Consider the following 15,304-nt stretch of genomic DNA (forward strand, 5'->3'; position numbering starts at 1 on the left):
TTTTTATACTTTCATTAAACACAGACTCTTGGAAATTCAATATATTAAGTATTGTTTTTAAACTGCCTACAAAGTTCCCAACTCTTTAGTGTAGTTTTCACTTTTCTCTACCACCCTTACACAACTTGCCTTCATTTCTTCCAGTATTATTGAAAATTACTCTAAACATACCTAGTCACAGAAATTTTGCTTGTATCACACTCGAAACAGTTGAAATGTATAATATACTTCATGTCCGTTCCTCACCTATTTCTTCCCAGATGGCAGCAGTACGGTCAAAAGAACATGTTGCCAACACTTGGCCAAATTCTGGATGAGCCCATGTTACTTTCCACACTGATCCACTATGTGCCTTCCAGCTAGCAGTCATCTGCCATTTACCATGTTCGTCTTGATCCCATACCTAAACAATTCAAAAAACAAATGTAAACAACATCCAGTTCACAAAGAAATCATAAATGAGAAGTACAATGAAAACGATTTCTTCTGCTTGTATTACAAATTCTATAATTTAAATTATGGGATAATGACAATATTATGAAAAGGCCTTATCAGAATTAAACACACACACACACACACACACACACACACACACACACACACACACACACACACACAAACAAACAAAATAACAGTCTCTGGCTACCTGGTCTAATTTAATATCAGAATAAATAGAAGCTCTCTTGCATAATAGTACTGGACCTACATCCCTTAGTACTTGTTTGGTTTGGCCCCACTGCCAGATTTGAAGATGTGCTATAAAGTTCTAGCTTACATGCTAAACAAAATATTTTGTGCAGCAATCCTGAGATTCAGCTGTCCTTCCTGAAGATCAAATGTAACAGACCTCAAACCCAAGACCCCTAGAACACACACACGACTAATACTTGTGCACCGATAGGGTACTAACAGACACATCCCTGAGTACTCTAGTATAAAGGCCATATTGCTCTTTGAATGACTGAACCAAGTCCCATAGAAAGCATTCAGTGGGATATGTCCATGTAGAGCTTGGAAATTCACTCAGAAGTGAGGGGTGTTCACACACATGGATGTAACTAATGCATCGCAATCAACCAATCACATCATACACATAATGATCAGCATCTGAAGGTTTGTAAAAGAGACTGTTTCCATGGTTATTTGCTGTGTGTGTTGGATTCACTAAAGCAGGGGATTCATGTGCAAGGATAAACTTACAATTAAAGTGCTGTTCAGATCAGCTACATTAGATGTTGCTGTTTGAAAAGTCAGAAATCAACAGTTTAAGTGCTTTTGCTGTTACAGAACTAACATTATACACGCACCTACAAGATAATGTGTATAATAATGAGTAAGTACATAGCAAAAACCTAATCCAACAAAGTCAATTTTTCATTCTCAAAAATAAAAGTATAATTAGGCTACTTCTTTAGTTTTAATCTACAGTTCATAACCAATAGATTGTGGCCAGAGTCCACGTCTGCTCCTGGAAAAGTCTTACAATTTAAAACCTGGTTCCTAAATCTCTGTCTTACCATTATATAATCTAGCTGAAACCTGTCAGTATCTCCAGGCTTTTTCCATGTATACAGCCTTCTTCCTCCCAAAGAACCATGGACCTTGCCATTGGTGGGGAGGCTTGCGTGCTTCAGCGATACAGATAGCCGTACTGCAGGTGCAACCACAACGGAGGGGTATCTATTGAGAGGCCAGACAAATGTGTGGTTCCTGAAGAGAGGCAGCAGCCTTTTCAGTAGTTGCAGGGGCAACAGTCTGGATGATTGACTGGTCTGGCCTTGTAACACTAACCAAAAACAGCCTTGCTGTGCTGGTACTGCGAACGGCTGAAAGCAAGGGGAAACTACAGCCAAAATTTTTCCGGAGGGCATGCAGCTTTACTGTATGGTTAAATGATGATGGCGTCCTCTTGGGTAAAATATTCCGGAGGTAAAATAGTCCCCTATTCGGATCTCCGGGTGGGGACTACTCAGGAGGACGTCGTTATCAGGAGAAAGAAAACTGGCGTTCTACAGATTGGAGTGTGGAATGTCAGATCCCTTAATCGGGCAGGTAGGTTAGAAAATTTACATAGGGAAATGGATAGGTTAAAGTTAGATATATTAGGAATTAGTGAAGTTCGGTGGCAGGAGGAACAAGACTTTTGGTCAGGCGAATACAGGGTGACAAATACAAAATCAAATAGGGGTAATGCAGGAGTAGGTTTAACAATGAATAAAAAGATAGGAGTGCGGGTAAGCTACTACAAACAGCATAGTGAACGCATTATTGTGGCCAAGATAGACACGAAGCCCACACCTACTACAGTAGTACAAGTTTATACGCCTATTAGCTCTGCAGATGACGAAGAAATTGAAGAAATGTATGATGAGATAAAAGAAATTATTCAGATAGTGAAGAGAGACAAAAATTTAATAGTCATGGGTGATTGGAATTCGGTAGTAGGAAAAGGGAGAGAAGGAAACGTAGTAGGTGAATATGGATTGGGGCTAAGAAATGAAAGAGGAAGCTGCCTGGTAGAATTTTGCACAGAGCACAGCTTAATCATAGCTAACACTTGGTTAAACAATCATAAAAGAAGGTTGTATACATGGAAGAAGCCTGGAGATACTGACAGGTTTCAGATAGATTACATAATGGTAAGACAGAGATTTAGGAACCAGGTTTTAAATTGTAAGACATTTCCAGGGGCAGATGTGGACTCTGACCACAATCTATTAGTTATGAACTGTAGATTAAAACTGAAGAAACTGCAAAAAGGTGGGAATTTAAGGAGGTGGGACCTGGATAAACTGACTAAATCAGAGGTTGTACAGAGTTTCAGGGTGAGCATAAGGGAACAATTGACAGGAATGGGGGAAAGAAATACAGTAGAAGAAGAATGGGTAGCTTTGAGAGATGAAGTAGTGAAGGCAGCAGAGGATCAAGTAGGTAAAAAGACGAGGGCTAGTAGAAATCCTTGGGTAACAGAAGAAATATTGAATTTAATTGATGAAAGGAGAAGGTATAAAAATGCAGTAAATGAAGCAGGCAAATAGGAATACAAACGTCTCAAAAATGAGATCGACAGGAAGTGCAAAATGGCTAAGCAGGGATGGCTAGAGGACAAATGTAAGGATGTAGAGGCTTATCTCACTAGGGGTAAGATAGATACTGCCTACAGGAAAATTAAAGAGACCTTTGGAGAAAAGAGAACCACTCGTATGAATATCAAGAGCTCAGACGGAAACCCAGTTCTAAGCAAAGAAGGGAAATCAGAAAGGTGGAAGGAGTATATAGAGGGTCTACACAAGGGCGATGTACTTGAGGACAATATTATGGAAATGGAAGAGGATGTAGATGAAGATAAATTGGGAGACACGATACTGCGTGAAGAGTTTGACAGAGCACTGAAAGACCTGAGTCGAAACAAGGCCCCAAGAGTAGACAACATTCCATTAGAACTACTGACGGCCTTGGGAGAGCCAGTCCTGACAAAACTCTACCATCTGGTGAGCAAGATGTATGAGATAGACAAAATACCCTCAGACTTCAAGAAGAATATAATAATTCCAATCCCAAAGAAAGTAGGTGTTGACAGATGTGAAAATTACCGAACTATCAGTTTAATATGTCACAGCTGCAAAATACTAATGCGTATTCTTTACAGACGAATGGAAAAACTGGTAGAAGCCGAGCTTGGGGAATATCAGTTTGGATTCCGCAGAAATGTTGGAACAGGCGAGGCAATACTGACCCTACAACTTATCTTAGAAAGTAGATTAAGGAAAGGCAAACCTACGTTTCTAGCATTTGTAGACTTAGAGGAAGTTTTTGACAATGTTAACTGGAATACTCTCTTTCAAATTCTGAAGGTGGCAGGGGTAAAATACAGGGGGCGAAAGGCTATTTACAATTTGTACAGAAACCAGATGGCGGTTTTAAGAGTCGAGGGACATGAAAGGGAAGCAGTGGTTGGGAAGGTAGTGAGACAGGGTTGTAGCCTCTCCCCGATGTTATTCAATCTGTATATTGAGCAAGCAGTAATGGAAACAAAAGAAAAATTCGAAGTAGGTATTAAAATTCATGGAGAAGAAATAAAAACTCTGAGGTTCGCCGATGACATTATAATTCTATCAGAGACAGCAAAGAACCTGGAAGAGCAGCTGAACAGAATGGACATGGTCTTGAAAGGAGGATATAAGATGGACATCAACAAAGTAAAACGAGAATAATGGAATGCAGTTGAATTAAATCGGGTGATGCTGTGGGAATTAGATTAGGAAATGAGATGCTTAAAGTAGTAAATGAGTTTAGCTATTTGGCGAGCAAAGTAACTGATGACGGTCGAAGTAGAGAGGATATAAAATGTAGACGCAATGGCAAGGAAAGCGTTTCTGAAGAAGAGATATTTGTTAACATCGAGTATAGATTTAAGTGTCAGGAAGGCGTTTCTGAAAGTATTTGTATGGAGCGTAGCCATGTATGAAAGTGAAACATGGACGATAACTAGTTTGGACAAGAAGAGAATAGAAGCTTTCGAAATGTGGTGCTACAGAAGAATGCTGAAGATTATATGCGTAGATCACATAACTAATGAGGAGGTATTGAATAGGATTGGGGAGAAGAGAAGTTTGTGGCACAACTTGACTAGAAGAAGGGAACGGTTAGTAGGGCATGTTCTGGGGCATCAAGGGATCGCCAATTTAGTATTGGAGGGCAGCGTGGATGGTAAAAATCGCAGAGGGAGACGAAGAGATGAATACACTAAACAGATTCAGAAGGCTGTAGGTTGCAGTAGGTACTGAGAGACGAAAAACCTTGCACAGGACAGAGTAGCATGGAGACCTGCATCAAACCAGTCTCTGGACTGAAGACCACAATAACAACAACAACAACAATTAGGCTACTGGTAGGTTTGTGTCACTTCAGTGTTCACAGACCTACCAGTTAAATTCTATTGAACAGATTTACTACTGTGAGTTAAATCAGTCGTGTAGTGGCTAAACTAACCTCCATTTCCGTGGCAGTTAATATTTTCATCTATACTGTGATCTTCAGCAGTCAGCCCTTCAGATCATGCTCTTACAGATCATCTGAACATTATCTTTCCTATACATTTGAAGTTACTTTCATGAAATGTCATTTGGCAAGGGCTTCCCATTTTTTTCTTATTATGGTTTTATGGCACAAAACAGCTATAGTCACAAGTGCCCATTCTGTGACTTAGTGAAGGATAAAAACAGGAATTTAAATTAGCAGCAATTAGGGCGAAACTCAAGAGGAGGGAAACTAAAAACGGAAGGAAATATTAGAAAACTGCTATTGAAGGGGGGTTGTTTTCCCCAAAAAGAGCTTCAAATGACCAATGTCATCTCACTAACACTTGTAAACTCAAGGACACAACTGCCTGAGTGTGTGCCATCTGCTAAAAGGGATGATATATCAGGCGACAGCTGGAAACGGGCATGTAGCGGATTAAAATAGGGGCACTGAAGTAAAGGTGTCTCACCGTCCACGACTGGAGGAGTGGGGACAAAGTGACGGAGAATCGCCACTTAAAATATGTCAATGGCTAAAAAGACAGTGCCCAGTTTGGACTCTAGTTAAAATTACATCCTCCCGAAGATGAGGCCGGGAGGAAGAGGTCCAAGCACAGTGAAGAGGTTTTATGTCCCGTAATTTATTATCCTGAAGTACAGACCAATATGTGTGCCATAAAAGAACAACACGATGACATAAAACACTCTTTAGATCGGCAAAAGGGACCATGTGAACAGCGGGCCGAGGACAGCAGCCTTTTGCTGCTATATCGGCTGCCTTGTTTCCGCATATACCAATGTGCCCTCGGAATACCAGAGAGATGCCGCCCCCCCCCCCCCCCCCCCCAAGTGGAGCATATGGAGGCAGTCCTGAATCCAGTGGACCAGATGGTGGATGGGATAAAGAGCTTGGAGGCCGAGAAGAGAGCTGAGTGAATCCGAGCCTATAATATACTGTATCCGCTGATGGTGATAGATGTATTGGAAATCCTGGAGAACAGCATAAAGCTCTGCAGTAATAACTGAATACTGATCGGGAAACTGAACTCTTAACAGAGGTTTCATCCATAGTATAGGCACTCTTGACACCAAAGGTGGTGGAGATGTCAGTGTAAATAAATGTGGCATCCTCCATTTGTGCACATAGAGCAGCACATGCCTGATGAAGTATAGGTAGGTACTATCCTCGGGAAGCTAACCAAGGTCATGGAGAAGGCAGGTCTGGGGGGCAAAGCCAAGGTGGGAGTTTACCTTCGTTTGTCACGAAAGTTTTAGGAAACTGAAAGGAAAGTGAATGTAGCAGTTGACGGAAGTGGACTGCTGGTAGTAGTAGAGAGTAAGGGCTGCCTGCATACCCTAAATCCAAGGAGGCGTCGAAGAAAAGAGCATGGGTCGGATGAGCAGGCATGGAAGACAGATGACTAGTGTAGTGATTCAGATGGACAGCTGCCGATTGGACAGTGGAGGTCCAGCATTCTCAGCGTAAAGGCTCTCCACGGGGCTAGTGTAAACAGCTCCAGATGCGAGACGCAATCCACGGTGGTGGACAGAATCTAGACGCCGAAGACTAGAGGGCTATGCAGAGGATTAAACAATGCTTTTGTAGTCCAATTTCGTGTGCATTAAGGTGTGATATAGGCGGAGGAGGACCACTCTGTCTGCTTCCCAGGAGGTACCACTCACAACATGGAGAGAGTTGAGGGATCGCAGACAGCGAGCGGAAAGATATGAAACATGCGAAGACCAGCACAATTTTCTATCAAATTTTAAACCGAAGAATTTGGTGACTTCCGCAAACAGAAGGTCAACAGGGCCTAGATGAAGGGAAGATGGATAAAACTCCATACCATGCCAAAAATGTACATAGATGGTCTTACTGGGAGAAAATCAGAAGCCAGTTTCGATGCTCCACAAGTGGAGCTGCCCGAGACATCCTTGAAGACGTCGTTCAAGAAGGCTGGTCCGTTGAGAGCCGTAGTAGATTGCTAAATCGTTGACAAAGAGGGAGCCCAAGACATTGGGAAGGAGACAATCCATAATTGAATTTATGGCGATGGCAAACATTATAACACTTAGCATGGAGCCCTAGGGCACCCCATTTTCTTGGTAGAAAGTACGGGATAGAGTAGTGTTCACCCACAACTTACACGTGTGCTCTGTCATAAATTCATTGATCAAAAGGGGTAGCCGACCTCAAAAGTCCCAAGAGAACAGTGTGCGAAGGATGCCTGTCCTCCAACAGGTATCGTATGCCCTCTACAGATAAAAAAATATAGCTACTGTTTTGCGTTTCCTGACAAAATTGTTCATGATATAAGTGGACAGAGCAACAAGATGGTCAACTGCAGAACAATGCTTTCGGAAATCGCATTGTGCAGTTGTTAACAGCTTTCGGAATGCCAGCCACCAGCCTAAATAGCAATTTCCCATATGCTCCAAATCATTACAAACACTACTCATAACAGAGATTGGGTGATAGGTGGAGGGTAGATGTTTGTCCTTTCCACATTTCGGAACAGGAATGACGATAGCTTCCTGGCACCTTCTGGAAAACGTACTGTCGACCCTAAGTCGATTATAAAGGTGAAGGAATTAGCACAGGCTAGGGTATGACAGATGCAGCAACATTTGGACATGGATACCATCTGGTCCCAGAGCAGAAGAGTGAGAGGAGGAGAGTGCATGTCTGAGTACCCGCATAGAAAAAACGGCATTATAGCTTTTGTGATTTTGAGAGGAAAAAGCAAGAGCTCGCTCTTCCTCTACCGGGTTCTTTGGGAGAAAGGCGGGAGGGTAATTAGAAGAGCTCAAAATTTCAGCAAACTGTCGACCCAATGAGTTAGAGATTGCATCTAGGTCCACTAAGGTAGCCTGCGCAACAATTAGCCCAGACGTCGGGGAAAAACTGAATGTGCCGGATATCTGTTGTATTCGACTCCAAACAACAGATGAAGGGGTGAAGGTATTGATGGAGCTGGTAAAGAAATCCCAGCTTGCCTTCTTAGTATCGTGTATGATGTGATGGTGTTGCACACGTAACTGCTTATAGTGGATACTGTTGGCAGAAAACGTGAAGAGCACATCTCCGCTTGTATATTGCGTCACGGCATGCCTCGTTCCACCAAGGAACTGGGGGGCACCAGGGCAAAGGGAAGGTACAAGGTATTGAACGTTCTGCAACTGTAAGAATAACTTCTGTAACATAAGTGACCTGATCGTTGATATTAGGGAACTGACATCATCAAATGTTGCTAGAGAGGAGAAGTGTCCGATCGACTTGGGAGACCTTCCAGCATCTTGGGCGCATAGATGGCAGCTGTGGCTGTAATGGGCGGACACATGGAAAATTGTCACTTGAGTGAGTATCAGTGGAAGCGAACCATACAAAGCGCCAAGCTAGCTGAACAGCACCAACCAAAAGGTCCAAATGAAGTAGGTTGGCGTGGAGGCAGACAAAAATGTAGGTTCCCAGTGTTGAGGCAAACGAGATCCGCTTGGTGGAAGAGGCATTGAAGTCCCCAACCAGCAAATATTGGTGGGGGGGGGGGGGGGTTGGGAGCTGACCAAGGAGATGACGATCTGCTCTTGACATTGGTGTGGACAATGCAATGTATATGGAACAAAGAGAGAAGGTGAATGCAGATAGGGAAAGATGTACAGCAACAGCTTGGAAGGAACTGGTTTGGGTGATAATGGACAGTATCATGGAGAAGATTCCTAAGTCCCTCATTTGCCGGAACGCCAGCAACAGTGGGGAGATCAAATCAGACTGACTGGAAATGATGGATGACAAAGCAATCATGGGGACATAGCTTTGTTCCCTGAAGACATAAGATGTCAGGGAGTAGGATCCTAAGAAGATCAATAGTTCATCCCAATTGGAGTGAATTATGTGAACATTCCTAAGGATAAGTGACTTAGGGTGGATGATAAAACGAAAAATCTCACCATGATTGCCATCAATTCAGCGACCACTGAGAGCCGGTGGTCGATTGCATGGAATGGCATTCAGTTAGAGGCAGAAGATCCTGATCCATAGGTTGCTCGGAGGCAGCTCCTGCCGCCAGTGATCGGCTGGCTGACCGGCCACCCGCGGTGCGTCTCGGACGAGGGCGACTACCACTGGGTGGTGCTGTAGAAGAGAGACGCTGTGGCGGAGGAGAGAAACTGTTTTCCCTATGAGCCTTCTTGGAAGCATGACATTGAGATGAAGGAGGAGTTGATGGTTGTGAGGTCTCAGTACGCAAAAAATCTTCATGGGTAGGCTCTTTTCTGGAAGTCCGGTAATCCGATTTTGGGGCCCATGATTTAGCACGAGCAGTTGAAGGTCGAGCCTTAGAGTGATAGTGGGGAGGCTAAAAGGGGCGATCTTTGGGCTGGCTGATCTGACAACTGTGGCGCTAAAGCTGAGATTGCAAGTCTGCATGGCTACCTCCTTAGTAGCTTGAGGAGAGGCAAGGACAGTGCTATATTTACCTGCTAGGAGCACAGCAGGCTTTCTACTGGCAAATAACTTATGAGCAGCAAAGGTTGACACCTTTTCTTCACTTGGGTTTCCTGAATAATTTGTCCATCTTTAAAAACAGGACAGTCTCTAGAGGAAGCAGTGTGGTCACTCATACAGTTGATGCAACAAGGGGATGGGGGTGGATAATCACCCAAATGGGCATCCCTGCCACAGGTAACACATTTGGCCTTATTAGAACACGATTGGCTGGTATGATTAAACCTCTGACACTGATAGCAACGCGTAGGGTTGGAGATTTAAGGGCAAACTAAAATTATCTCATATCATACTTTAATGTTTGAGGGAAGTTGAACTCTGTCAAACGTCAAGAAGAGAGTGCACGTCAGTACCAATTCCTTTTCAACCCTTTTCATTACTCGATGTGCAGCCAGTACTCCCTGATCAGACAGGTAATTTGGAATGTCCTCATTTGATAATCCGTTGAGTGATCTTGTATAAACCACCTCGCGTGATGAGTTTAAAGTACAGTGCGCATCCACCTGGACAGGGAAGGTGGGCAGCAGTGTAGTTCAAAGCAATTTTTGGGTCTGAAGGGCAGCTTCCCATTGGATAGACCTGTCGCCTAGTGCAGGTCTTTTGAGTAGACACCACTTCGGCAACTTATGTGTCAATGATGATGAAGACAACACAACACACAGTCCCCAAGCCGAGAAAAGTCCCTGACCCAACTGGAAATTGAACCTGGGCACCTCGTGTCGCATTCTGTCACACTGACCTCTCAGCTATGGAGGTGGTCAATTTATGTCATAAAAAAGTATTATTGCACGAATAATTTTCATTTTGTCCTAGAAGTAAAATTCATTAAGAAAAATATTTAACCTTAACAGCTACCTGTACATTTAAATTACATGTAAAAATGTTGCTGAAACATTTTCATTTACAAGCTATTTTATTTAAAAAAATCTGATTCAGAAATCCCTTGGTCCACTTTCATGGAACAATTATCTTTAACTGGGTACCCTAAGCAAAATTTTACTTTCAAAATGGACGAGTGGGAAAACTTGTTACAGATTCGACAGGAATGATCCAGAATTTCTTGGTAAGCAGGATGCAGCATGTTACCTTGGGTCGAGATCATCAACAGAAGTAGAAGTAGCATCAGGTGTGCTTCACGGAAGTGTATTGGGACCCTCACTGTTCATGTCTTATAATAATGATCTGGCAGATAATATTAATAATCCCAGGGTCTTTTCACAGATGACAACGTTATCTGTAACGAATCACTGTAAAAAAGGCACACAGAGACAACTTGCTTTAAATGTATAGAAATGTAAAATTATGAATTTCACTAAATGAAAAAAATGTAGTATCCTTAGTTGTAGCCTGGCCAGGTTCGCAATATACTCGCGTGAATTCTCTAGTCGAATAGAAAGCAATGTGGGATTTTTCAGGTCTACCAACTCTTTGGCATGAGAATGGCTTCGTGCAAGAGAATACGTCGGCAACAGGGTCTGTTTGAGATTTATCATGTCTATATGGTTGATGACAGTACGAAAAAACTCTGATATCAGCTTAGAGAGGTAGAAATGAAGAAACCACCTTCTGAGCTGGTACCTTGGTCTGATTGTATTGCTTCTTCTCAAGTTTACATGAACACATCAAAGGGCACAGACACTGTGTCATAATTTCAATGAGCATAGAACATAGATGAAGTTTACTAGATACTCAAATTACTAGAACAAATAGCCTGCCTTGTCTATTGCTTGGACTTGAATCATGACAAGGCGGCAGTTTCTTATTGCTCAAACTGAACTTCAGATTTCATTACATGTCACACTCTAACAAGGGGACCCTCTATACTGTAAATCACGGATTTTGATGCGCTTCAAATATGTTGTAGAGGCACTTACCTTGAATACCTGGCTATCCAGTTTTTTTAGCGACGGGCCTTGGTTTTTGAGAAAATCAATTTTGAAGTTCAAAGGTTCAAGGCTACACATGCTGGAGGTACTGTGTTCGAATCCAGCTCGTGTACTTTTTTCCAAAATCGACCGAATTTTTCAATTTTATTTCAAAGAATATCAACAAACAGTGTAAGGTGTGCGAAATTATGAAGATGTAGCCAGTTATCATTTTTTTCAAACATTCATTCCGTTTGTGGTTCACAGCTGGAGTTCCAAATGTTCATACAATGGTCGCTTCTTGTATTACCTGAAATCGATCTCCGCCTATTATCGTCCCCTCTCCCGTGAATACCGTTAGCCATAATGGGAACCCCAGCTCCTAGGCCAATGAGAATGCAAGTTCTATTCCCTTACGTTCGCATCTAACTACAGTGTCAGTTGCTTGCAAAGTGTCTAGTGCTGTGTGTTAGAAAAATTCTGTGAAATGGAAGGACCAAGTGTTTCTGCAGTAGTGCAGCCAGAAGAAGAGCCACAAGTGGAGTAGTTGTATGAAGAATCAAAAGCAAAATCGCAAATGCCATTAAATATACTGAAAATCTACTCCTTGATTTGAATCTCTTAATGAATACAACGCCTAGTGTGATCTCTGCCAACTGTCTTGCAATTGGCAATGAGATATGTATTGCAATACTGGATCTCTTGGTCGAAAGACAGATCATTATCGATGATGAACTTACAGAGTTCAATGAAGAAGATGAACTGGGAGAATATTATGCGAACAGCAGCTAGTCTTCAAATTTCAAGTAGACTCTTGAGTAGCACAAGAAGAGTTAGCACAATCATGATCATTTTTCAGTGCTATTGTTTAGGCTATAGCAGAAGCGGAATGAAAAGACCCAGCAGATACTCCAAGTCTGAAAGCCTCAGTTTATATATTTTAAATAGCTTCAATTTTTTTGGAGACAGTTAACAAAAGCATATAGACAAACTAAAAGTTCAGCAGCAGTTTGACACACCACAGGACAGGGGCACTCCTGGGCATTCCCCAGCTTGCTCATAGAGATGTGCAGCTAATTTAGGCAACTCAACGGGAGTCCCAATTGCACGTATGTGTGATGCACATGGGCAGCTCTGCATGTTTGCCTTCTACCAGTGCAGCAGGGTCATGTAGGCTACGGCCCAGTTGCCTGACAGCCCACATGTTGGCTGTTTGCCCACCTCTGCACACTTGTGCCTGTGCCTGGCCAACAGCCCGCCATCGTGAGCTGTAACAGTAACGTATAGGGTGAAAGGTGCAAGCTAAAGCCAGAAAAGAAATAGTAAAGAGGACCAGGAATGTCTTATAGCTGGGTAGCACAAGTGGGAAGGGGATCTTAGGACTGATACAAGACTCTTTTGGTGTTTACCAAGTATTTAGTACTTTTAAGTCAAGTGATTATGTCAGTGATAACACTTATAATTTATGCTCTTTGGGGAAGGATCTTGGAAGAAATGTTTATATAGTACTAGCTGCGAGTGCAGGCAACAGTCTGGCTACAATCTAAATTATTGAAATGAGGATGACATTAGGCAAACTGCTGATAATGTTCTTCACACTAGTGAAGATCATGTCTCTTTTTGAGTGTTATTGTGGTATCATCCAGAGACTGCGGTGTCACACCAAAGTTGGCAAGGGGAATTGATACCATGGACATTACCGATGGCATGCTGTGATCCGCAACAACCAATAGGAGACACTCCAGATGACAGGCCCCCCTTTCAACATAGAAGCTTCCTCACACTGAGGTCAACATAGTCTTGAGCATGCAAGAGCTCAACCCAGTCCGTGACTTCATCTGAAGGAGTCAACAACATAGTGTCTCACCAACGAGTTGTTAAAGTTTCTGATGAACTTGTATTTACATAAATGTTGCACTTTATACTGCCAGAGCACAGTTTATTAATCTGTGCAATTAGTGATGCTTTCATAATCAATGACAGCTGTAAATTATCAAGCAATCCTGTGTCAAAGTCAAGTAAATCTTTTACTTGTTTAGGTAATAAAGCGAACTAATATCTCATGTGTTCTAGTTTGATGAGCCATCCCCCAGGACAATTAAAAAACTCACAGTTACGGACAGATGAAAGTAGCTTCATCTTGTTACAACAGTTATGATGGGCTGTGGATGAAACAGTCTGTGGAACTTGTTTATTCAGAGCTTTTAAAATGTTCAGCTAGTTAATAGAAGTATGTAAACGTATCCAGTAAGACCAAAGCAGTATCTGTTCTGTCCCAGTGATTTCCATTGTATTTCCCAGCTACAGAACAAATATAGTTACAGTATAAATGACTACTAGCAAAACACAATACTGCATCTTGGTCAAAGCCAAGGATATTTATGAACACTCATTTAGAGTCTTCCATCAAAACATTGTAAGAGTCAATAATAAAAAGGAAAAAATGGAAAATCCAGGTAAGAATATCAACAATATAGGAAACATTACATGACTATGAAAAGGATAAATTGCTACTTACCGTATAGCAGAAATGCTGAGTCGCAGATAGGCAAACACGAGGACTGTCAAACAAGTAAGCGGCCTCTGGCTGCCGGGGCCAGAGACTGTGTATGTATTTCCATTGTCTAATTCAGATGAAGGTCTTTTTGGCTGAAAGCTTACTTGTTTGACAGTCTTTTCATTGTGCCTATCTGCAACTCAGCATCTCCACTACACCACTATGTGGTGAGTAGCGATCTATCCTTTTCATAATATTAACTCATTAAGCTGCAGACAGGTACTAATAAAAGACACTTACATAAAGCTTTTGGCCACAACCTTCACCAGTAAAACACACACACATGACTGCCAACTCCGGCAGCTCAGGCCAGAATGAAACTATCATGTGGGAGGGAAGCAGCAATCTGGAGCAAGTGAAGAAAGGGAAGGGATAGTAGTACATGGACAGACTAGAATGGCAACAGATGCATCATCAGGCGATTGTGGAGCAAGGAGGTGGGAAAAATGAAGTGAAAAAGGAGTGAAATGGGGAAAGGTGGGTGTTGGTGGTCAGAGGTGGCAAACAAAGAGGGTGGGAGACGAGAATGTGGAGGTGGTGGCAGACCAGAGGGGGTGGAAACTGTTGGGTGGAGGGTGTGGAGACAGTATGTTTCAGTAGGTTGAGGCCAGGACGATTAAGGGAGCAGAGAATGTGTTGTAAGGATAATTCCCATCTGCTGAGTTCAGAAAAGATGGTGTTGGAGGGGAGGATCTAAAGGCTCAGGTAGTGAAGCAGCCATTGAAATCAAGCACACTGTGCCACAGGGTGGTCTACTTCTCTCTTCGCAACAGTTTGGCGAAGGCTGTTCATCCTTGTGGGCAGCTGGTTGGTAGTCATACCAACACAAAAAGTTGTGTAATGATTCCAGCAGGGCTTTTTTCACTCCATTTTCCCCACCTCCCTGCCCCACAACTCCCTGATGCTGCACCTACTGGCATTCTAGTCCCTGCAAACACACTGCCAGACAACACTCCTCTCTCCTTCCAACCATACACTGCTATCCCTTCCCCTTCCTTGCCCCCTCCAGATTGCTGCTTCCATCCCACATGGTAGTTACATTCTGGTCCAAGCTGCCAGAGTTGGGGATCATGTATGCACGAAGTGTGCTTGCTTGCGTGAATGAATGGTGTGTGTTTCTTTTTCTCCGACGAAGACCGCAGCTGAAAACTTGTGTGTAAAAAGTATCTTTTATCGTGCCTGTCAGCAACTTAACGTGTCATCTTTACGATAAGTAGCAACCTATCTTTTCCTACATTGTTAATAATAAAAAGATTTAAACTGTCACATCCATACATGGAAACAGAAGGGCAGACAAAATATCAGCAGATGTATTGTGATTATCAGAATCTCATGTGAAAATCACTGATAATGAAAA

At 42.5% G+C, this 15,304-nt stretch overlaps 1 protein-coding gene across 2 annotated transcripts in view; it reads right to left on the reverse strand.

Annotated features, from left to right (window-relative positions):
• LOC124798033 (nucleoporin SEH1) overlaps positions 1–15,304 on the reverse strand; it is a 162,807-nt gene that overhangs the window by 107,312 nt on the left and 40,191 nt on the right. For both annotated transcript variants that reach the window (XM_047261249.1, XM_047261250.1), the window contains exon 2: positions 247–403. In XM_047261249.1, the coding sequence (XP_047117205.1) occupies positions 247–403 (157 nt within the window). The remainder of the gene's footprint in view (positions 1–246; positions 404–15,304) is intronic.

This window comes from Schistocerca piceifrons, chromosome 5 (genome assembly GCF_021461385.2).
Source record: "Schistocerca piceifrons isolate TAMUIC-IGC-003096 chromosome 5, iqSchPice1.1, whole genome shotgun sequence".
In the NCBI taxonomy this organism is placed as follows: domain Eukaryota; kingdom Metazoa; phylum Arthropoda; class Insecta; order Orthoptera; family Acrididae; genus Schistocerca; species Schistocerca piceifrons.